The sequence below is a fragment of the Cyprinus carpio genome, chromosome A1 (assembly GCF_018340385.1).
Source record: "Cyprinus carpio isolate SPL01 chromosome A1, ASM1834038v1, whole genome shotgun sequence".
Classification (NCBI taxonomy): Eukaryota; Metazoa; Chordata; class Actinopteri; order Cypriniformes; family Cyprinidae; genus Cyprinus; species Cyprinus carpio.
The window spans coordinates 35,207,359-35,231,359 of record NC_056572.1 but is presented as its reverse complement, the minus strand read 5'-3'; the positions used below and the strand labels follow the sequence as shown (position 1 = coordinate 35,231,359).

The window sequence follows — 24,001 nt, the reverse complement described above, 5'->3', positions numbered from 1 at the left end:
AAAAAATGGACGTCTAGATGAGATTAAGCGTGATGATAAGGCCTGTGAACCTGGAGTGGAATACGGTAAATACCCTGAATTCTTGTTGTGTGTGTGATTAAATTATTGTACCAGTAGAGAATATTAGATCACATCTTGTACAATAGCTTTCCCTTTCAGGACTGTCTTGTTTTCCTAAATGAAGACCCAGTAAGGCTAATTTCTTGCCAGTGGAGCTGTTATGTACAGTAGATGATAGTGATGCATGATAAATATCGGCCGATTAATTAATTAATGCGCATCTCATCAGTAAAGCCGGTTCTCTAATCACGTTCATTATCAGCGTTGATTTGCGAAATTCTGTCTCTATGTGAAATCATGCACCTGATGGAATTTACCGCTGATTAGAGAACCGGCTTTACTGACGAGATGCACATTAATTATCTGCAGATATTGATCGTGCACCCCTAGTAGATGATCATGTAATGCATTTGTCTTGCAGTTTATAAAACCAGGATGTTGGAAATGAGTTTCTCATTGCATGCCGACATCTATAACATGACAATTGAGCAAGTGCTGAAGGAAGGTATGGGTTGCCATTTTCTTTCTGATTTAATGTGGCAGTAGCAAAAGCTAGACATGAAAGATGCCGTTTAATCTGTGAATCATGAATCTGGATTATGACTGGTCCATTGCACTGGCTTTATCTTTTGTCTGTGTTTGTTTTTAGGCTCTGATACAAATGTGGAAGGAAATATGAGATCGTTCTTGGCTCATCCTTTCTGTAGAGATCTTCTGAAATTTGAAAAAGGCAAGACGTACCTGATCATGGGCCAAACCAAAACCCTTCCAAGGATTGGCGGAATGTACGGCATTCAGAATAGATTATGTGGAAATTGGCTGATCTTGTAGTTTGGTGCATTTTGAGTAGAACTCTTATTATATATCTGCTGTACGGATGCTACTAATGAAAAACATTCTCACTCTTTTCAATCATCTCAGGTTGAGGTACCACTTGGGCGAGGACACGTGGATTGAATACTGGCCAACAGACAAGGAGGGCCAGACATCAGAATATAAAGCAAAGTATAATGGCATCACCAAACTGGCCACCAATCTCATCCAATTTGGATGCACCACTTAAAGATTTTCATGAGCTTAAAATTCATTTACTGATCTAGATGATCATTACAGCCACAACTTTGCTTTTAATTCTAGTATGTTGTCAGCTTTATAAACATTTGCTTACTTTTTGTTTTAAGGTTCTTGCTGTATGCTCAGTTCACTCTAATGAGTTCAGCCTAAGGTCTGTCAAGTGAAATTGAATTTGTGAATTTCAAGCCATTTGTCAAATAAAATTAGCAAACATGAAACAGTCTTTATTTTGTATCCTTTCTGAATACCAAAGAAAAATAATCTATTTACAAAACCTTTCCAGAGGAAAAAAAGCAAGGAAACCTAAGCAGATTACAGCAGTGATACTGTACAGTATATGAGACCATAATCAGACGATATAAATGCATTTAACAGGTAGATCATGCACTATAATAAGGAGTAGATGGATCAAGGTAAGTGCCAACAAAATGTCAAAGAGTGAGGTGACAGACCTCTTAGGACCACGTTTCTGCTTTCACCTGGTTGATTTTTTTTTTTTTTAAAGGCAGTTCGTTTATTTCAACCTACAATATTTACATGGTTATATTCAAAGCTAACTTGGATTTTTTCTAGATGCTTTATTGTCCCAACAAGGTGGCATCCATTTATTAATTTGAATTAAAATAAAAATTTACACTCTAAGTTATTATTGCATACTGTTTTACAATATACTACAATATGGAGGTGCAGATAATTGCCACTATTTGCAATAAGTTGTAAAATTTACAGTGTAAATAGAATCTAGGCTATATATTTATAATAATAAATCAAGAAAGACAACAGCTTAAATAAACCCAGCTGAAACTGAAAAGTTTTCCAGCCTGGACTGATCAATAGAAGAGCAGCAGATTTACCAAAGGTTACATTTGCACAACAGGTCATTTACGGGAAATCTCACCACAGTGAACTCTGTTCTTTACCACAAACAACTTCACCACATTCTCGTTTTCTGATCAAAGTAAACCAATAGATTGACAGCGAAGTTAGTTTTATGAATTTAAAGCCAGTTCTCACAAAGAACGAAAAATATAACAATGATAACTCTATTAGTATAATTGGCATAATTCAAATCGCATGAAGTAAAATCGGAATGTTTGGCAGCCCTGAGTTCAGGTAAAAGTACGTTCGTGATTCGAGTCTGTACAAACATGAAAACAGTCAGACACAAACAGACAAAGATGGAGGTGAAGCTGCTGTTTCTGACTGTTGTTCTTCTCTCTTCGCCGCTCCTCACACTATGCGACCCACTGTGAGTATCAAACCAACGTTTTTTTTATTTATAGGTTATTCATTTATGTGTTTATTAGCCTATTAGTTAAGGTTGGGGATGCTAGCTTAGTACCTATAAGTTTAGAGGTTCAGTCACACAAATGTCTGTTTTGTATGGCAGTGGTTTTGTATATTGGTTTAAGACACCAACAACAAAGTTAATTTCCAGTGGGGCATGTTGTCACGTGTTTTATTAGAATTTGATTTTATTATTATTCTTATTATTTATTTATTTTATATGTGATTTAAATGTAATTAAATTAAATGTAATTGATATTTATTTTTGTATGTCACCTTTTGCATTTCTGCTGTTTCATGAAGTTTGAGTTTTATTCGATTGTTTATATATTGCTTGAACAGATTCCACTGTGACAACTTACTCCACATACTGTGACAGCTCTCTGCTATCAGGGCCGGGTTACCTCTTATCGTGATATCGGCAAAACAATTAAGACATTAGATTAAATTACCTTTTAAGCCACCTGTGATCAGACTACAGTTACTTTTTAATTGATTACATAATTGCTTATTATTTCCACAATAGCAATAAATAATTCAGAATTCATTGATTTCTTCTAATTCTTCTTTTCCATCTTTTAAGTTTCCCTTTCTAAAATAGCCCACTGCTTGTATCGACTCTGGATGTCTTCCAGTTCACAGAAAACTGAGAGGCCACAGAGCATTTGACCACTGGGTTTACAAAAAATCATTTCAGTATTAGGAAGAGTATTCTCAGCATTTCAAAATTGCATCAACTATTGATGAACACAAATTCATTTTTATTTGAATTGTCACTCAGTGGGTTATTCAACCATGTATTACTGTCTACACAAACATTACTATGTCTGTTACTACTTTTAATGTGTCAAACACATTAAAATGCAGAAATTCACATTATTTCTTATTTATATGTAATGCAGGGATTCCCAAACTTTTACTGTCAGCCAAACCTCTTTCACCTAATGTATTTAATTGAAGTACCCCCTGAGGTTTTAAAATAAATATTTTAATTATCACATTTGCATGCTCATAGTTCTCTGATGTTGGTTATTTATCACATGACATGCAGGTAAACAAATAAAATATTTATTAAATTTATCTCACATTTTTATTATGTAATTAATGATTAGCTTTTCATTAAACTCACAAACCCTCTGCAGTTCCTTTACAAACCCCGGTTTGGGAAACCTTGACGTAATGTTTAATGCACTTCATGTTGTTAATAACAACAAATAGAATATATTTTCTTTCACTTTATGGTACAAGACTATGCTATTTAAATCAATGTGATAAACAGGTTAGGTAAACAGTAATCTAAAAAGCACATAACTATATAGAGTTTTTGTCATGTAATTTGCAACAGTGTTAGTAATTTGTGTAATGTAACTTGGAATTAGTAACGGATTACAATTCTCATGTAATCTACCCAGTTCTGGTTGTCACAAATAGTTAACATGTATTCAATATTGTTTGGTGTAACTTTTTTTTTTTTTTTACTTTCAAAAAAAAAAAAAAAAAAAAACAATAAAAAAAAAAATACTACCATGCAAACCAGCATCCAGAACATTCTTATACAGGATTTATGGCTGTTTGACTTGATCTCCTCAGGTATGTTCTGTCGGCTCCTAATCTGCTGAGGGTGGGTTCCTCAGAGAACGTGTTTGTGGAGGCTCAGGATTACTCTGGAGGAGACCTGAACGTGAGGATCATAGTTAAGAATCATCCAAAGAAGAACGTGGAGATACTGTCTAAATCAGTGACACTGACTGCAGCCAACAATTTCCAGATCCTTACAGATATGAAGGTGATGCCACTTTGATATACTTTGTCCTTATGTAAGCATATGTGTGTGATTCTTCAGAGGGCAAACTTCATATTAGTACAATCTGCAATTTTATTTACAATTAATTTGTTTTTATGCATGGTGTAGATCTTATTATTGTTTACTGTTGTTCAGATTCCAAGTGATAGGCAATATTTCTCTGACGATCCTCTGGAGAAGCAGTATGTGTATCTACAAGCTCAGTTTCCATCCTTCACTCTGGAGAAAGTGGTCATGCTCTCATTCCAGTCTGGATATATATTTGTCCAAACAGACAAACCCATCTACACACCTGCTAGCACAGGTATGAGATTAATTGGACCTCAATATTAGATGCCTCTTTTGAATGTCATGAAGGAAAGCACAAAAAAAAAAAAAAAGTATTCCATGAATTATCATTTATCCTTTCTGCAGTTCAGTACAGGATCTTCTCACTGACCTCTGGCCTGAAACCATTTGAACATGCTGGAATATCAGTAGAAATCATGGTACTCAAAAAAAAAATCACTAAAATACATATTTAAACAAAATAAGTAAAAAGCATGATTAACAATTAGTATATTTTTATTGAAGATCCTCAAGGTATCACAACTATGAGAGAAACCATATTTCCACAGCAAGGGATTAGATCAGGAAAATATGCCGTACCTCAGCCTGCCAGGTGCGAGAAAACTGAGACCTGATGTAACTAGACACAAGTTAACTGACTGGATTATCACTCGATTTATCATTCGCAGCTTTGTTTTGACGTGATTAATGTGTTTGTATTTGTAGTCCTGGGATCTGGAAGGTGGTCACAAGATTCACAAACACACCACAAAAGAATTACACTGCTGACTTTGAAGTCAAAGAATATGGTACTGTATGAGCTTTATATTTATTATATTTTGTGTTGTATATGACAAATACTGCATGTAAACAGTTGTGCCAAAAATCTAATACCACTTCTCAAAATACAGGTATTTTGCAGGTTTTTTTTTTCATGTAATATCAACACATGAAAATTTTGCAGTTTTTCACTATGCGTGTTTGTTTTTATAGTGCTTCCCACTTATGAAGTCACATTATCACTCAGTCAATCATTCTTCTGTGTAAAGGATGCTAGTCTGACAGTTAGCATTGAAGCAAAGTAAGGCAATTATGTTTTGTCACTTGATCTATTTCAGTATGCTTTATAATTATGTCCAAGTCTCAATACCTGTTTCATTTTTTAGATACCTTCATAGAAACAATGTGAACGGACACGCGTTTGTGGTGTTCGGTGTGATGGAAGATGAGAGGAAAACAAGTATTCCTTCTTCTCTTCAAAGAGTTCAGGTGAGCTTCATAACAAGCACAAACTGATGAGCTGATGTGTTAGTAAGTGATTCAGACTGAGATTGGCATTTGCATTAACCACAGATAACAGACGGAGAAGGTAATGCCAAGCTAACAAAGGAAATGATACTTCAGACCTTCCCAGACATCAACCAACTTGTTGGACGATCGATTTACATTTCAGTCAGTGTTTTATCAGATACTGGTAAGAGACTGCACACCAGAATGCAAGAGTCTACTGCTACTATCACTGTGTGTTAAAAATGCAGCACATAGCGTGAGGTGCTAAAAAACAACCCCAATTGCCAAACTAATGTTGTAATTTTATATGATTTATTTGATATTGAGCTTAAATATTATATTAGGTTTTAATATTATACAATTCTAGTCAGATTTTTTTTCGATGTATTTCAGGCAGTGAAATGGTGGAAGCTCAAAGGAGAGGCATTCAGATTGTGACATCACCGTACACCATCCACTTTAAAAAAACACCACAATTCTTCAAACCTGGGATGCCGTTTGATGTCTCGGTACGAAACTTTTCTGTTCTTTCAAAAAATAATAAGCAGTCTGTATTCATTATGCAGTTGATGAAAATACCTTAACTGAACTGCCGTTTATGTCGAGGTTCTATCCATATACACTTTATTGTCCAGTTGAACTTTGCCATGCCATATCTTGGAAAATCCAACTTTTCCCACTTGTACTTCTGACTTTCTGGTGCCGTTCATGTGCTTTCAACTCTAAATATGATCTATCCAACATGATTTGAATGCACCACTAAATGGCATTTAGAAACAGTTAATCAGGTCTAGCAAAACATAGCTGATGTACTCAAATTAATCATTTAATTCCGTTTTCATAGGTTTATATAACAGACCCTGACCAGATGCCTGCTGAAAACATTGAAGTGGAGGTAAATCCAGGAGCAGTCAGAGGTCGAACGAGAGCCAATGGTATTGCGAAGCTTACCGTCAATTCTTACGAAGGATCTTCCACACTGGAGATCACTGTAAGTTGATGTGTGTCAGGCTTACTGAAAAAAAACTCTTCTTAAACCAACCTAAGAATTCCTTCCTGTCATATGTGGTTTAAGCCAGCCTAGCTGGTCTCCTAGCCTGGTCAAACTGATCTTGACTGCTTAAATCCAATCTTTAGCACTGAACGAAACAGACCACTTCAGACATCTTTGTTGACATTTTTCTTCATTTTCCAGCATATAATAGTATCACATCAAGAATTAAAATCTGTTCACTTCCAGGTACAAACCAAACAACCAAAATTAGATGACGACCAGCAGGCAGTGAGGAAGATGACGGCTCAGGCCTATAAAACCAAAGGTGGCTCTAACAACTACCTGCACATCGGCATTGATGCTGCAGAGCTTCAGATCAGTGATCAAATGAAAGTCAATCTGAACCTGGGAAGAAGTCCAGGAGTCAGAGATCAAGATTTCACATACATGGTGAGTGACAGCCCTTTTTCAGCCCGATTGAAATCGTCTAGCATTATTCTGTTAGCAATGCCACATTCTAGCAATGCTTTTGATCACAAGCAATTACAAAAAGTGTTTTTTATTTTTTAATGGAAAGGTGAATTATGTGAATATTAGGGCTGGAATTAATTTATTTAATGTGATTAATTGATCAATAATAAAAAAATAAAAAAGTAAATCTTTTTATTTTATTTTTGACACGCTGTGTTTTTCAAAACTACTGCTACTAGATCCAAGATTTTTATTTGTCACATATACAGTTATATAGAGAATATATAACCAGCAGTGACATGTAAATAAGGTCCACACCATGGACTGTGCAATTTGTTATAAAGTATACAACAATAAACAAAACAAGAAAGTGCTGTGTGCAGTGACAATGTCAAGTAGGCTATATTGGATATTCTGAGTGGACTATTAAGTGAAGTCTTGTTGATGTTAAGAGACTTGAGTTTAGGAGCCTGATGGCCTGAGGGAAGAAGCTCCTCCTAAGTCTCTCAGTTTTGGCCATCAGTCTACGGAAGCGCTTACCAGATGGCAGCAGGATGAATAAACATTTCTTGATTATTTTAGCAGCTATGTTTTTTCAGCATCTGAGGTAGATTTCCTGCAGAGAGGGGAAAGCAGCCCCTAATTAACCACACAATTCTCTGCAGGGTTTTGCAGTCTTGATTGGATCTGTTCCCATAACATACTGATATACAGTACACTGATTTAAAATGCTTTCTATGGACCCTGAATAGAGTTTTCAGGATTTCTGGTGAAACCCTGCATTTCCTCAGCTGTCGCAGATGGTACAGTCTTTATTCACCTGAGAGTACCTCTACTACTGTAAATTTTGCACTGTGTCTAAAAAAACAGCACTAATGTCAAGGGAGAATGTCTTCTATTTTTTTCTCACATTTTCAGATCTTGAGTAAAGGTCACATTGTTCAAGCAGACAGGTTTAAACGAAGAGGACAATCTCTAGTGACTCTGTCTCTACCTGTAACCAAAGACATGGTGCCGTCCTTCCGCTTTGTGGCTTATTATCATGTGGGCTCGTCTGAGGTGGTGTCTGATTCAGTCTGGGTCGATGTAAAGGACACGTGCATGGGAACGGTGGGTCAATCACTTATTATTTTTAATCTCTCAGACATTGAGAATTGAAACTTTGCTTTAAAAATGGCTTGATTGGAAATTTGGGGCATCAGAAGTTCCTCAACAAAGTGTTTCTTGTGTTTCACAGCTGAAGGTTCAGGTGAAGGAGCCTCGACCGATCTATGAGCCAGGAGAAAGCTTCAGCTTGCAGATAACTGGAGATCCTGGAGCTAAAGTTGGTCTGATGGCAGTGGATAAAGCTGTGCACGGACTGAACCAGAACAGACTCACTCAGACAAAGGTGAAGGACATTCATCAGCATCTCAACAGTCACTGAACACTTGAGACTGGTTTATAAATGGTTTCTTGTTGCTCTAGATCTGGGACGTCATAGAGAAGCATGACACCGGCTGTACAGCAGGAGGTGGGAGGGACAGTATGGGGGTTTTCACAGATGCAGGTCTGATGTTTGAGTCAAACACTGCAGGAGGAACCAACACCAGAACAGGTATGTGTGTATTTATTATATGAAATATATATTTCCCTATGTGTCACCTCAGAGTAAAAAATAATAGGTAATTGTGAAGTCTAAATATTTATATATTTGAGTCTTCAGATTGTAATTTTAATCTTCTTGAACTCAAAGTATCCCATTTTTTAAACATCCTGTAGTGCCTGAGTGTCTTGTATCTTTAAAGAGAAGAAGAAGAGCGAGTCTTCAGCGTGTCACAACTATACTGGGTGAGGAACTTTTCTTTTTATTTGACAGACAGTGAAAGGAAATGATTTGGAGAGAGAGGATAATTGAATGGCTCCAGGGCTCGTTCTTCAGCTGTTCTTCTCCATCTGTCCTCACTGTTCTACACCAGGGCTGGGAAACTTCGGAGAGCCACTGTCCTGCAGAGTTTAGCTCCCTAATCAAACACACCTGACTGTAGCTTTTTAGTGATCTTGAAGACATTGATTAGCTGGTTGATGTGTGTTTGATTAAAGGTTGGAGCTAAACTCTGCAGGACAGTGGCCCTCCAGGACCGAAGAGCCCTGTTCTACACTAACATTGTTTTCTCAGCTGCTCAGTACTCTGGTGATCTGAGGAAGTGCTGTGTGGACGGCATGAGGGATAATAAACTCGGCTACACGTGTGAACGTCGAGCCATGTACATCGTAGATGGACACAACTGTGTCCAGGCCTTCCTGCACTGCTGCCATGACGTGGAGGCTCATAGTATGGAAGCTGGAGAGGAGGAGATGATTCTAGCTCGCAGTACGTTTCTTAAAGTCATTCAGCTGGTTGTCAAACAAATGATCTCTGTTTCCTCATGCTAACAACCCCATTTTCTTGTCTACACAATGCATATAAAATGGCAATAAAATTGGAAAGATTTTTTTTTTTTTTTTTGATGCAGAAAAAAAGTAAAAAGTTTTAAGTATGTTAGCAAAAATTGCTTAAATGTGTTTGCACAAAAGGAACATTATGTGACAGTTAAATGGATGCAGTGAACATCAGGTGCAATGCATGCAGTCATTATTGAGATTATTACATGTTTTGTATTAAATATCTCACTTTTAAGTTTTTATTTAATACAAAATGAAAATTTAAATAAATGTTATCTAGTTGCTTCCAACATAGGACCATTGTTAATAGTGTGGTCCATTTTATGCACAGAAATTGAATCTGTGCACTTTTAAACGTTGTTTTCTTAATGTATACAATGAAGAATTTACAGATTTCCTACAGAAACTCTCAAGGATTGTTGACGGATGAGTAAATAAACAAGCTTCACATCCACATATGAACCTCTTAACTGACTTTTCAGTGGAATATTTGTAAACGTAATAAAAAGGAAGAAAAATGGAAATATAAAAAGTGAACAACTTATAGAGTAGTTTGAGCTAATTGCAAACAGGTCAGGTGAACTTGTTTTTTCTGTCCTTTTCTTTACTTGACTCATGTCAAATTTATCTCCTAGTTTCTCACAGTATTTTTTGGTTAACTTGTACAGGTGAGGATAGCGACTATTATGAGAATTTTGATGAAATCACATCACGTACACAGTTCCCTGAGAGCTGGCTTTGGGCAGAGGAGATTCTGCCGGTCTGCCCAGAAAAAAACAAGTTATGGTGAGCTTGAGACAAACATTATAGATAGAGCCAAGTCTGAGTGATTTCAAACTTCTTCAGTCTTCTTTAGTTGTATTAATGCTTTTCTATTCCCTCATGTCTCAGTGGAACAATGTCGATCACAAGAGACAGAATCTACCTGAAAGAATCAATCACTACCTGGCAAATCTTTGCTGTCAGTCTGTCGAAAACACACGGTATTTATGTTTGGATGAAGTACACTTATATAGTATACCTTTTATAGACCTTCAGCATTATGCTAAAGTCTTTCTCCAAAGGCATCTGTGTGGCGGATCCATACGAGATGATCGTTTATAAGAGGTTCTTCATTGACCTGAAGGTGCCATACTCAGCTATTCGCAATGAACAACTACAAATCAGGGCCATCCTGCACAACTACACCAAGAAGAAAATTAGGGTGAGCAATCACAGTCAGTTTTTCCTCAATAAACACCCTAAGACGGTGTCAGGCACCTTATTAATTTCAGGGTAAATGGGCCAATGAGCCAAATTAAAGCTGTTTTAATCATACACTGTCCAAGTTGACAGGTTTACATGGTTGTTTGCCAGTACAGCAAGCACTTTGAGGATGATCCAGATGCTAAATTGTCCAAAATGTGTTTTGTTTGTTTGTTTGTTTGTTTTTTTTGAGATTTTACAATTGCCTGTTGGTCTCTCTATCAGGCACGGCTGGAGTTCATGGAAACTGAACATATTTGTAGCTCTGCCAGTAAAAAGGGCATGTACCAGACTGAAGTGGAGGTCGAGTCCATGTCCTCCAGGTCCATCCCGCATGTGATTATTCCCCTGGAGTTGGGCAATCACTGGATTGAGGTGAAGGCAGCAGCGTATGACTCCGTTTACACTGATGGAGTGAAGAAGATCCTGAAGGTGGTGGTGAGTGTAAAGTTCCCGTCAACCCATTGATGAAATAACAGAACTGACTGCATTATTTGACATAAATGTATTATAAACATTAATAACAACAGCAAATCTCTACTTAACCAAAAAAGTCCCATCACAAAGAAAAGTGGATCAAAAAGTAATCCGAATCTACTTTTAAGGTATAGAATGCTACAATGGAGTGCTAGATGTGACCTGCCTAATTTTGTGGACAAAAATTATTTTGTGGCATGAATTTTTATTTTTTTATTTTTTGCACAAAGAAAGACAAAACGCAGTTTCACTACATCCTTTTTTTTTTTTTTTTTTTTGATAACAGAAAATGCATATTAATGCATATTGATTTGCTAAATCACACAAAAATGCATGTACAAAATTAGGCATGTCACAGTTTGGCCCTTTCAAAAATATCAAAATAATTCATAAAATTAAAAAGTAAAATAAAATGCAGGCCTAGTTGTGAACTTGCATTCTTGATGGACTCATAGTATTTATATTTGTCTATGTGCATTTTGAATCTTGTGGTAATTTATGAAGTATTTAAGAATTACACAGTATATTGTTTTGTTTTGAATGAATTACTGAAAAACTTAACTTCTCATTTACCATCATTAAAGGAGCTGGACTTCATTATATAACTGATATCTGCTAATCAAATCTATGTTTCAGTCTGAGGGTGTGCTCACTAAGGTACAGGAGGCAAATGTTGAGCTCAATCCCGCTAAAATAGGTAAGAGTTCTAAATAATATAGTTTCTCCTGCAGAATATCCAAAAACAATATATACAAACCAAATCAACCTGAACCTGTGCGACAGGTGGAGTACAACAAGTGTCTGTCAGGAGTAGCAAACCAGACACTCAGGTCCCCAACACACCTGCTAACACATACATCACAGTGACCAGTAAGCAGTCATCAATACGCTCATTTATTCTGCTTGTCCATCCGATTGTCCAGTCCTGACTGCTCTCTATTACTCCAGGTCAGGAGTTCAGTAAGTTGATCGAGCAGGCCATCAGTGGAGACATAATGGGGCGGTTTATTGTTCAGCCTCGAGGTAATGGAGAGGAGAACATGATCGGTATGACTCTACCTCTCATTGCCACTCATTATCTGGACAGCACCAATCAGTGGGAGACTGTTGGCATGGATCGACGTAATGAAGCCGTCAACCATATCAACACAGGTCAGCTGATCCCTTAGAAACACAGTATTGTTGTGTTGATGGGTCAAACGCAATGAAGTCATATGCTGTTTACTGTATTGTTCTTGTCAGGTTATCAGCGACAGCTAACTTACCGTAAACCAGACGGGACCTTTGCTGCCTTGATGAACATGCCTAGCAGCACATGGTGAAAGACAGTTCTAAAGAGATGTGGTCACATTAGCTAACTTTTGCGGGCAAAACGGTAGATGCCATTTAGAATTTAACATGGATGAAATGAGGCTGTGAGGGATAGACCTAAGGCCCGTCCCCACTAATGCCGAGTTCACACTGCACAATTTTAGCCCCGATTTCCAAATTATCAAATACATGATCTGAAAGAATTGCCGACGCCCATTAAATATTTGGCATTCTAAATATCTGGACCAGGCTGTCAGCGATTCAAAATCCTGCTGTGTGAAATGAGTTCTGATTGAAAAATACATTGGCAATGACCTACAGCCAAAGATACAGGGCAGCGGGAAGTTTAGGGAGGAGTTATTTTCTTATTACTTCTCAGGTTCGTTTGGTTGTGAATTGTAGTTTGCAGACCAGACAGAGTTTTCGGCGATTCTTCCTATTGTAAAGTCATGCAGTATGTAACCTCCTGACGCCGATCCAACGTGCAATGTGAACACAGCAGCAACTGAATGCTACTCAAGATAGTTGTGCAATGTGAAAACATGTGAACCGATGACTTTGAAAATCATGCAGTGTGAACTCAGCAAAAGGATAATAACTACAACGATAATGATTCAGGCATAGTTTTCAAAAAAAGTACTAAATGTAAAAGAATAGCAATGTCCACACCACAGCCATAACAATAATGCTACAGAGGGACAATATTGGTGGAATCCCTTTCAGAACGATTTTTCCCCCAGCTAATAAACGATAAAAACACTGACAGCCAATCAGAATCCACTTTAAATAGCTTGAGCATTTAACGGGCAAATGACATAACTGCATAACTGATCATTTTTCCAACTCAGTGATTCTGTTTATTTATTCATTTATAATTTTTTTTCAGACATGTTGGTATTATATCTTTCACTTGGATGTTATAAGCTGCACTGAGTAAATACAGCTGGATAAAACAGAAACTGTGTCCGTCTTCAATACAGGATGCAAAGCAACAAAATGTGATCATTTTAAAGGCGGTGATTCTTTTCTATACCCACTGTATGAAGGACAGCTCAAACAGAAGTCACTTTCAAACTAAGCTTTCTGTTTGTTAATGTGTCCAATTGAAGTGAGCAGCATGAACCCGTTGTCAAATCTCACTGTGGAAATCATTCGCCTTCACGCGTGACAGGATTTTGCCAGTGAAAGTTCACTGAATGTGACCGCGCCTTGAGAAAGATTACTACCGTATTTATCTGCTCAGTTGTATTTATACATTGCTTCTTACACTTACCTTCTCTTCCCGTCCCATCCTTCTGTCAAAGGCTGACAGCATATGTGGCTAAAGTATTCGTGATGGCCAGTGATCTGATTGTCACAGAGAATTACGTGATCTGCAGCGCCCTCACGTGGCTGGCCACAAAAAAACAGCTGCCAGACGGCACATTTAAAGAAGATGCACCTGTTATACATCAGGAGATGCTTGTAAGCCACGTTTGGATAGATAATTTTCATTTCATGGGACGATTTTTCTATTACTAACACTGTTTTAATACCAGTCATTAAATCCTCTACAGCCACTTTCAAAAAGAAATTCTGAAGTTAAATAGAAAAAGTTGCATTTATTTATTTTTTTTAAACAGCCATGCTACCTCTACTAATAATGTTAACTTATTAATACATAATTACTAACTTTTAATTATTCTACTTCTAGTGAATTATATCTTACAATAATTAATTTCTTATGAACTCAAGCTATACAGTTGTCAAATTCTGCAAAAGGTGTAATAATTATCTCTATTTATGAAAGAAAAATGCAGTGTGCAATGCAAATGGGTTGGACATTTTATCCCATAAATTATTATATTAGTTATTTTTGGGATCAAATTATTTCCACCACAGAAGGCTGAGAACACATTACTAGAAATTGTGGTGGAAATGTTTCAGTGACAAAATTATTCTGTGTTTCTTCTATGTCCACTGCTGAACCATATTAGACAAATTAAATAAACAAGTAGCATGTGAAAAAGTGCGTTCAGTGGTTTAAGCGTGCCAGTAGTTGAAGAAACAATCAATAATTTACAATCATTTATTTTAATTAATAACAATTTTAAAGAATTTTGAGAAACTGGAAGACATTAAGGTCAATATACTGTTAAAATAAAATCCCGTAGTAGAGTTTTACTAACAATTGTTATTCAGTTTGGGATCTTGTTCCTTTTCATATGTTTGTCTCATTTATTTATGTGAATACCAGGGTAATGTACACGAGAAAGATGATGATGCCTCTCTAACTGCATTCGTCCTGATTTCCATGCAAGAGGGGAGCAAGATCTGTGCTGGATCTGTAAGTGTTATTCCTGAAAACAGCTCTACGATACGCCATCTTCATCTCGAGCAGGTCTCACTCAGTCTCTCTCTGTATACTAGAATCTTGAAAGCAGTATGAAAAAAGCTGTTGATTATCTGCTGCTGAGAGTTCACAGCCTGACCAGCACTTATGCTGTCGCTATGACTTCTTACGCTTTGGCCAATGCTGGAAAACTCAATAAAGACATCTTGAAGAGTCATTCCATCCAGAACGAAGGTCAGTAACATTGCAGTCAGCTCGACAGCTCAATATAATTAAGCACATAAAAATATTGTCTGATTGACATGTAAAACAACCAACCACAGTTCACTTCCTACATTTGTGGGTAATTTATGTTGTTATAATCAGGTGGAACAGTTTGTGTTTTGAGTTGTAAGTGAAGAAAACTGAAACTAATACTAAAATTCAAAAGTATTCTGCAATAACCAACCTGGAATGTATCACACTAGAACGTCTAAAAGTAATCTTTTTAATGTTCCTAGCAGGGTTGTTATTGTTAAAACAATTATTGAAACAAAAAATTTTAATAAAGCTGAAATTAGTTAAGGGATAATTAACAGCTAGCTGTGCATTAAATGATTTTAATGCACGACGTGGAGACCCGAGGCAACTTTGCGTAGAGTGGTTGCTACTGTGGTGTGCATTAAAATCGATTAATGCACACCTAGCCATGCATTATCCCACTTATACCATGGGCATTTGCCAGCACTGACAGGTTAAATCCGTTAATGATGTTTGGAGTGCAATATTTGACCTGAAGGGTAAAAATTATGGTTATTTTTGTGTATGTTTGTGTGCATCAATTTAATCAGTGCATTAATATAAAAGGGTGATTAAACTGATTGGAACTACCCTTTAATACATACCTGCCAGCCAATCAGAATTGAGTATTCAGACAGACAATGGTATAAAATAAAGTAAAATAAAGTAAAATAAAATAAAATATTATAAACTAGGGCTGGGCGATAAATCGATTTTATCGATTAACTCGAATGTGTAGTTTACATCGGTTTGTTTTAATGAAAATCAGTTTTCTTTTTAATATCCACCGACGCTCCACTCAGGGCTCCCGTAGTTCAGATTGGGCTCAACCCTCCCCCCGCGTGTTTGCCATATAGAGACATGCTGCCGAGCAGAGTATGTTTCTCTGGAGCGCGGAGTGGAGCGGTGTGATTTTGACTGGAGCGAGGAGCGGATTTTTTAAAAGTCAGAGCGTCGTGGTTTTCACTCGCTCCAAGAGCGCTCATCCACTGCTCCATCATGAGTACAATTCATGCCAACAGCCCGTAATATAACTGCATATTTAGCAATAATTCACATGTTAAACATATTTAGCTATAGCTTGAAACAGATGGATCTCTCAAATCAGAAGATCATAATGACAGGAATAACCGAGCGGGAAGTTATAGGCTAGTTCTCAAGGAGTTTGTCTGTTCCTTTTACTGAATATTTTCGGCTTAAAGCATGATTTAAAAAGATACAGCACATTCACACGCAATCACTTTCGCAATAATGCATTCAAACAAATGTAATCTTACAGTGCTACTTCATCTGTATCTGATTTTGAATGATTTTGAAATCTGTAAGAAATGCATCGATCTGTAGATAAAATAACTGACGAAAATGAACTTCTATGTTCATCACAAACAAAATTTGCACAGCAGAAAGCAGCAATTATACCTTTTAATGCTGACAATGTTAAAAATACTGAAATATTTAAGAAAAAAACAGTTTGCACACAATAGCCTAAGCCACTTTGAAACTCTACTGTTATTTTATTTATTTTTTATTTTAATATAGGCTACGTTATGAACATAACATTTCAAACATACTGAAATACTTTAGCCATTTAGTGAAGGCGGAGCAGTGTTTCTGGTATCAGTGAGCGCGGAGTGGAGCTGGGGCGGAGTGATTATTAAATGCTCGGAGCGAGGAGGGAAATAGTTGCCGCTCCACTCCACTCACCTACTCTGCTACCAAGTGAGACAGATGTTTTGCCCTACAAAATGAACAAGACCGCGGCAGCACAAGCACAGCATATCCGCCAAAAAGCAACCTGCAGCAATGCTCATTGCACGGCTCACCAAGCTTTACTTTTGTGGCTCGCATGGCAGTAAATAATATGATGATATGATCATGCAGTCAATACAGATATTTAATAAAAACATTAAAGACAAGCAGGGCTGTAACATAACCCATTAAAAAAATGCATGCAATGTCTACACCGGGCATGAGTGGTGCGATCCGACAGAAGACAATTAGACAGTGTCTGCTCTATTTACAAATAATTTATATAAGAAAAAAATGACTCACTGCGTAGTTGCCAGTTTTAATCTTAACAGCTCTTAACGCCGATTGGATGGTTAGATGCATCATGGGCTAGTATTACATTTAAAAATAAATAAATAAATAAATAAAGGTCTTTCCAGCATTAAAGGGATAGTTCACCCAAAAATCAAAATTATGTCATTAATGACTCACCCTCATGTCGTTCCAAACCCATGAGACCTCCGTTCATCTTCGGAACACAGTATAAGATATTTTAGATTTAGTCCGAGAGCTTTCTGTCCCTCCATTGAGAACGATGTACGGTATACTGTCCACGTCCAGAAAGGTAATAAAAACATCATCAAAGTAGTCCATGTGACATCAGAGGGTCCATTAGAATTTTTTGAAGCATCGAAAATACATTTTGGTCCAAAAAATAAACTCAAAAACTACGACTTTTATTCAGCATTGACTTCTCTCCCGGGTCTGTTATGAGCGCGTTCACCTCACATCCGGTTCGCGAAACGAATCACTCGATGTAACGGATCTTCTCTTGAACCAGTTCACCAAATCGAACTGAATCGTTTGAAACGGTTCACGTCAACAATAAGCATTAATCCACAAATGACTTAAGCTGTTAACTTTTTTAACATGGCTGACACTCCCTCTGAGTTCAAATAAACCAATATCCCGGAGTAATTAATGACATAATTTTGATTTTTGGGTGAACTATCCCTTTAAGGTAATAACGTTACTGCTTTTTTTTTTTTCTTTTATCATCCTCTCAGTTATAAATTTGACTGGTAAATAATAAATAAAGAATTATATTAAAACTTGTTTTGAACAATTTCTTTGTCATTTGAATATTGCAGGGGGGCAAAAAAATTTAAATCGTTAATCGGATTTTTGGTGAAAAAATCTGGGATTTTTTTTTAGGCCATATCGCCCTGCCCTATTATAAACTTATTTCAGTTAACTTCCAAAGCCACATTTCACATTTTTGCATTAGTTTAAAATTAAAACAAACTTGATAAAATTTGCTAAAAAATAAAAATAAATAAAAACTTAAACTGAAATAAAAATAAAATTAGCTTAAATAGTAATATTAAACAAAAACTAATAAAAATAACAAAACCACATAGCAAAACTTAAATGTAACAATTAACTAAAATGTTAAATTAAATTAAATTGAAATGTGTGTGTGTGTGTGTGTGTGTGTATATATATATATATATATATTATATATATATATTATATATATATATATATATATATATATATATATATTCAAATGCTTTGAACAACTTTATAGCTGTATTTATTTATTTATTTATTTGTAGCTGTATTTATTAAATTTTTGTGTTTGTGTCTTTAAATTTAATATATTTATGTACTGTATGTGTGTGCAGAATGTTGTTTTTCTCCTAAATTAAGGTGAACACACACAATGACAAAATTTCACTGAACAATTTCACAAAATAATAAATATTTATTATTAACAGTTAAATCTAGCTAAACATAAAGTAAAATTAAAAATCCAAATAAGTGTAAAAAATTGAGTAGTGACATCAGAATGATTATAACCCTGTACCCACATCATCTTTTTCTTTAAACAGCGGGCACATTCTGGAGGGTTCCTGGAGCACATCATCACTCTCTAGAGGCCACAGGTTATGCGCTTCTTGCTCTGGTGAAAGTGAAGGATTTCCAGAGCGCCGGAGCGGTGGTGCGCTGGCTGAGAGCACAGAGAACAACATACGGAGGCCATGGAAGCACACAGGTGAAGATCATTAACACTTCAATAATGAATCAACCTCCTGACTACTATAACTTAGTGATGATTGCCTAATGATAAACGAATCAATGTTGTCTGTTCTTCCTAGGCGAGCATCATCGTTTTCCAGGCTGTGGCTGAATATCGCATGGAAGCGAAGAAGCAGGACGTGAATCTGAACGTTGAACTCTCGGTGGAGGGAAGGAAAACTCACAACAAATGGACTTTCACTAGTTCCAACAACCATGTGACACGTTCAGACAAGGTGAAAGAGCAAATGAACACACGTGCATGTTATTTGTTGTGCATCTCACATCATGTCAGATATAATTAAAGTCAAATGTTTCACGTCAGGTCAAACTGACACAGAAATTCAATGTCACTGCTCATGGCAACGGACTGGCCACTCTCTCGGTGAGGATTCATGAACACTCACCAGTGTTATAAATATCATATAAAATACATTTTAAAATCAAAATGAGTAAATGTAATCAATCTAATTCTATCTGGACGTCCTCTCAGGTGTTTTCTTTGTATTATGCTCTGCCTGAAGAGAGAGAAAACGACTGTAATGCGTTTGATCTCAGTGTGCGGATGAAGAAAGAGCATGGCGGTAGGATACATCATTACCCTTCATGTGTGCATGCAACTCTCAAGTTTGGGGTTAGAAAGATTTATTTATTTATTTATTTTGAAGAAATGAATAATTCTATCCATCAAGGATGCATTAAATTTAACACAAGTGACTGTAAAGACATTTATAATGTGCAACTACACTATTCTTTTGAACTTTCTTCATCAAAGAATACTGAAAAAGAGAATGCAGCTGTTTCCACAAAAATCTGAAGCATGAAGAATTTCACAATGTTGCTATTTTTTATTGTTTATTTATTTATTTTTTATTTTTTTTGCAAATAAATGGAGCCTTGGTGAGCAGTAGATACTTTTTTTTTCTCAGAAACATTAAAAATCTTGGTGACCCCAAACTTTTTCTTTAGTCAATGCATTTGTCCATAAGGACCTCGGTAATTAATAACGATTAACATTGTTATATCTTTCTGCATGCAGTGTCACATCCAGGCGCCATTGAAAGTTACCTGTTCACGATTGAAACCTAGTGGGTAGAAAACTCATTTGCATTTCATTCATCCGGATGTTCAGCTAATTGTGAGAATGTATTGATGATATATTAGATCATGCCGCATCTTATATTTAGTTTTTATCCATCTGTGCAGTTTCAAGAGCTCGGAGAGAGATGCTTCCATGACTGTTGTGGATGTCGGACTGCTGACAGGGTTTAAAGTGGATGAAAATGATCTTTCAAAGGTAAAAATGCTCAGTGATTGTAAAAAGTTGACTGCGTACACAACACCTGAAACTGAAAGTAAGCCTCATGTGATGCTAAAATCCAAATTCATCTGCACATTTTTATGGGGGAACTCGTGGCCTAGTTGTTAGAGAGTTTGACTCATAACCCTAAGGTTGTGGGTTCGAGTCTCGGACCGGCAATACCACGACTGAGGTGCCCTTGAGCAAGGCACCAAACCCCCAACTGCTCCCCGGGTGCCGCAGCATAAATGATACCCGCTGCTGTGTGTGTGTGTTCACTGCTGTGTGTGTGCGCGCACACTTTGGATGGGTTAAATGCAGAGCACAAATTCTGAGTATGGGTCACTTGGCTGTATGTCACGTCACTTTATATTGTAGATAATTCTCAATTTTGACTTGTATCCTTTTGGTTGTCGTATTTTCATGTTCTGATTTATTTCCATCAGTTATCTAAAGGGAAAGAAAAGTACATTGAGAGATTTGAGATGAACACGGAGCTTTCTGAGCGCGGATCGCTAATCATTTTCTTGAATAAGGTAAACTGGCTCACAATATATAGCACAACACACATATATCCAAAAATAAAAAAAAAACACATAAAAAAAAAAAAAAAAACAACACTAAAAATAAAGGCAAAACAAAACAACCATTAAAAAATCATCAAGCACTGTACATGTATCATATCACTAATAATATAACAATGGGACACCAGCACACTTTGAACTGAATTTTAAATCAGTGCACATACTTTCATTTCTGTAATTTCATTCATACATTTTATTTAATGATATCTTTTAAGGACTTGTTCAATAACTGGTAGAAAATGTACAACACCACTGAATGAAAGTATGAGAACGAGAGGCCTTATTTAGTGTAATTATCATTATTGTTTAATTTCACTTTGAAATGATCAAAAATGTGTTTCTGTTATTATAAAAGCAATTTGTTCCAGTTTGTCTTCATAAATGATTGAGTTTCTCAATGTGCTCAATGGTAAAAACCACTTAACTTTCAGTGAACTTATAATGTACAATGTAAATTCATAGTAATTGTGTCTCATTAGGTTTCTTATAAAGAGAGGGAAAGGATTGCCTTCAGAATGCACAAGATCAATGAAGTGGGAATGCTGCAGCCCGCCGGAGTCACTGTGTACGAGTACAACGCTCCAGGTGTGTGATGGACAAGAAAACAGGATGTTTTTACAGCGTGCAATGAAAATCTTGTGCATAATGCATTTCCTGGAAAGCTGCTTTGAAACCGTGTGTATTGGGAAAAGCGCTTACAAATAAATTTGAATTGAATTAATCTACAGTAACGTGTGTATCTCCACAGATGATCGTTGTGTGAAGTTCTACCATCCTCGTAAGAAAGACGGAGCGCTGAACAGACTCTGCCATGAGGACCTGTGCCAGTGTGCTGAAGGTGCGTACAGATATAAAGTGAATGTGAAATAACGTTTTCAAGCAGGAGTGAAATCAAACAAGTTTGTGTGTTTTGCATGTGTCTGTATTTGCAGAGAACTGCAGTCTCCAAAAGAAGCATGACATTAAGGAGTCTCAGCGTGCCTATAAGGCCTGTGCGCCTGGGGTGGAGTACGGTAAACACACCGCTGTCTGTCTGCGTGTAAATGTGTCTGTGTGGATTCTTAGAGCTGGGATTTATACGCTATAACTTACTTCTTTGTAGTTTATAAGACCAGAGTGGTGGGAATGGAGCTATCACTGCAAGCAGACATCTACAACATGACCATTGAACAAGTGCTGAAAGAAGGTAAGATGCAAAAGTTGGAAATATTCAGCAGTCATTTTTTCGTAAATACAGTAATAATATAAAATATGAACATTTTACATAACTGTTTATTATTCTATCTGAATATATGTTAAAATATCATTTATTGCTGTGATCAAAGCTGAATTTTCAGCATCATTACTCCAGTCTTCAGTGTCACATGATCCTTCAGAAATCATTCTTATATGCTGATTCGCTGCTCAAGGAAAACATTTTTATTATTACCAATGTTGAAAACAGTTGTTCTCTGTCATAATTTTTGTGGAAATTAATACATTTCATTTTTGGGATTCTTTGCTGAATAGAATATGAGGAATGAATAAGCATGAATTTGAAGTTGTAAAGTAAATAATGCTGCTTCTGCATGGTTTTCAGGCACTGAAGCAGATGTGGAAGGAAAGATCAGGTCTTTCTTGGCTCATCCTTATTGTAGAGAGTTTCTGGACTTCCAAGAAGGCAAAACCTACCTGATCATGGGCCAAACCACATCACTTCCAAGGATTGGTGGAAGGTAGGAGCTTCATGAACATAATGAGGACGATTTCACACTTTACATACAAGTGCGATTCCAGTTCACTCCAAACCACAATATGTTCATGTCATCCCTGAGCTTTCACATCAGCTCGTGAGCTTTGAACTCTCTCTCTCTCACCCACCCCCACACACACACACACACACACACACACACACACACACACACACACACACACACAAAGCACAACAAACACACACACACAGTATGGGTGATCTTCATGTGTTTCTTTGGGTTTTTCTAGGCTGAGGTACAGCCTGGGTGAGGACACCTGGATTGAATACTGGCCCACACAAGAGGAGGCCCAAACCCCAAAATACAGAGACAAGCACATCGGCATCAAAGCACTTGCTGATGAGCTCTACACCTCTGGATGCACTACTTAATGATCCTGATGTGATGCTGTGATGACCCATGGAATCTGTAATTCAATCCAAAAACTTTGCTTGATTTTTATTCCCTTTTCTGGTAACACTTGTGTTAACCCTAAAGGCCCATTCATAGTTCACTATCACAGTTTTTACTCCAGTGAACGTTTCATCAAAGTAAGTTTATCATTTAGTGAAGTTTTGGCTTAAAAAAAAATCTCAGTGCTAGGTAGATTATTTACAAATTGTAGTCCGTTACTGATTACAAATTACAAAATTATGGATACAAAATCTGGATTGATAGGGGATAAGGCAAAATCTGGATTTACACTAATTGCAGGATTCCCCAACTGGGGTTTTTTTGAGAGAGAGAATTCCCTTTTTATTATCAATATGATGAAATGCATTAAACATACATTGCAGGATTCCCCAACTGGGGTTTGTGGGGAAAAAAATAAATAAAAATAAAACTGCAGGGTGTTGATGAAAAGATAATAATTAATGAAATCATAAAAAAAAGTCAAATCAAAATTAATTTAAATGTAAATGTCAGTGTGACCATTAACCAGAATCAGAGAACCATGAATGTACAAATATGCTGTTAAGTTAAATGAAATCTAAAACTACCTTTACCACACTACTGCAGTCAGTTTGCATGCATGTGTGGATTAAATGGCATGAATTTGTGCAGTCTGATGTGTTTTTAAGACAAAGACCTTCCAAAGACCATAGCAATGCATGGTTAAATGACTGATTGAGTGATAATACAAATACTAATTTAAATGTGTCCATTTTCTGTGCAATCATAGCTAGATAAGTATTAGTAGTGTGTGTAATTACACAAAAACTGGAAGACTGTCCAGATGTAAGTGGGTTCATTTAGAAAAGAAAAAAAAAAAAAAAGGAGAAGAATTGGCCTGAATTAGTTATGAATAACTCACTGCTTTTGTGTGAATAAAACAAACTAAAATGTAATTGTGTAATCCATAAAAAAAGCATTTTAATACAGTCTAATTAGCCTACAAGTACTTAATTATTTGGAATCTGATTATGTATCCAGATTACATGTAATCAGTTGCTACACTGAAAATGCTACTGAACATTTCT

The 24,001-nt window shown here is 36.5% G+C and overlaps 1 protein-coding gene across 2 annotated transcripts in view; it reads left to right on the top strand.

Moving 5' to 3' along the window:
- LOC109074247 (complement C3-like) overlaps window positions 1–23,187 on the top strand; it is a 48,309-nt gene extending 25,122 nt beyond the window's left edge. The window contains exons 1-41 of one of the 2 annotated variants that reach the window (XM_042764222.1): window positions 2,035–2,383; window positions 4,012–4,207; window positions 4,361–4,529; window positions 4,640–4,713; window positions 4,798–4,886; window positions 5,000–5,082; window positions 5,267–5,354; window positions 5,440–5,542; window positions 5,627–5,747; window positions 5,957–6,072; window positions 6,408–6,554; window positions 6,804–7,007; window positions 7,947–8,138; window positions 8,266–8,418; window positions 8,496–8,625; window positions 8,790–8,858; window positions 9,187–9,381; window positions 10,121–10,238; window positions 10,344–10,435; window positions 10,517–10,656; window positions 10,923–11,135; window positions 11,811–11,871; window positions 11,958–12,044; window positions 12,123–12,326; window positions 12,417–12,492; window positions 13,790–13,949; window positions 14,722–14,811; window positions 14,895–15,051; window positions 18,720–18,883; window positions 18,987–19,142; window positions 19,232–19,291; window positions 19,400–19,490; window positions 19,946–19,994; window positions 20,113–20,203; window positions 20,653–20,742; window positions 21,270–21,375; window positions 21,539–21,628; window positions 21,723–21,803; window positions 21,893–21,976; window positions 22,370–22,505; window positions 22,771–23,187. In XM_042764222.1, coding sequence (XP_042620156.1) covers window positions 2,283–2,383; window positions 4,012–4,207; window positions 4,361–4,529; window positions 4,640–4,713; window positions 4,798–4,886; window positions 5,000–5,082; window positions 5,267–5,354; window positions 5,440–5,542; window positions 5,627–5,747; window positions 5,957–6,072; window positions 6,408–6,554; window positions 6,804–7,007; window positions 7,947–8,138; window positions 8,266–8,418; window positions 8,496–8,625; window positions 8,790–8,858; window positions 9,187–9,381; window positions 10,121–10,238; window positions 10,344–10,435; window positions 10,517–10,656; window positions 10,923–11,135; window positions 11,811–11,871; window positions 11,958–12,044; window positions 12,123–12,326; window positions 12,417–12,492; window positions 13,790–13,949; window positions 14,722–14,811; window positions 14,895–15,051; window positions 18,720–18,883; window positions 18,987–19,142; window positions 19,232–19,291; window positions 19,400–19,490; window positions 19,946–19,994; window positions 20,113–20,203; window positions 20,653–20,742; window positions 21,270–21,375; window positions 21,539–21,628; window positions 21,723–21,803; window positions 21,893–21,976; window positions 22,370–22,505; window positions 22,771–22,912 — 4,968 coding nt within the window. In that variant the 5' untranslated portion in view covers window positions 2,035–2,282 and the 3' untranslated portion in view covers window positions 22,913–23,187. Of the gene's footprint in view, window positions 1–2,034; window positions 2,384–4,011; window positions 4,208–4,360; window positions 4,530–4,639; window positions 4,714–4,797; window positions 4,887–4,999; window positions 5,083–5,266; window positions 5,355–5,439; window positions 5,543–5,626; window positions 5,748–5,956; window positions 6,073–6,407; window positions 6,555–6,803; window positions 7,008–7,946; window positions 8,139–8,265; window positions 8,419–8,495; window positions 8,626–8,789; window positions 8,859–9,186; window positions 9,382–10,120; window positions 10,239–10,343; window positions 10,436–10,516; window positions 10,657–10,922; window positions 11,136–11,810; window positions 11,872–11,957; window positions 12,045–12,122; window positions 12,327–12,416; window positions 12,493–13,789; window positions 13,950–14,721; window positions 14,812–14,894; window positions 15,052–18,719; window positions 18,884–18,986; window positions 19,143–19,231; window positions 19,292–19,399; window positions 19,491–19,945; window positions 19,995–20,112; window positions 20,204–20,652; window positions 20,743–21,269; window positions 21,376–21,538; window positions 21,629–21,722; window positions 21,804–21,892; window positions 21,977–22,369; window positions 22,506–22,770 lie in introns of those variants that run through there. The other variant, XM_042764232.1, reaches the window with a different exon arrangement.
- Window positions 23,188–24,001: the final 814 nt, after the last annotated feature.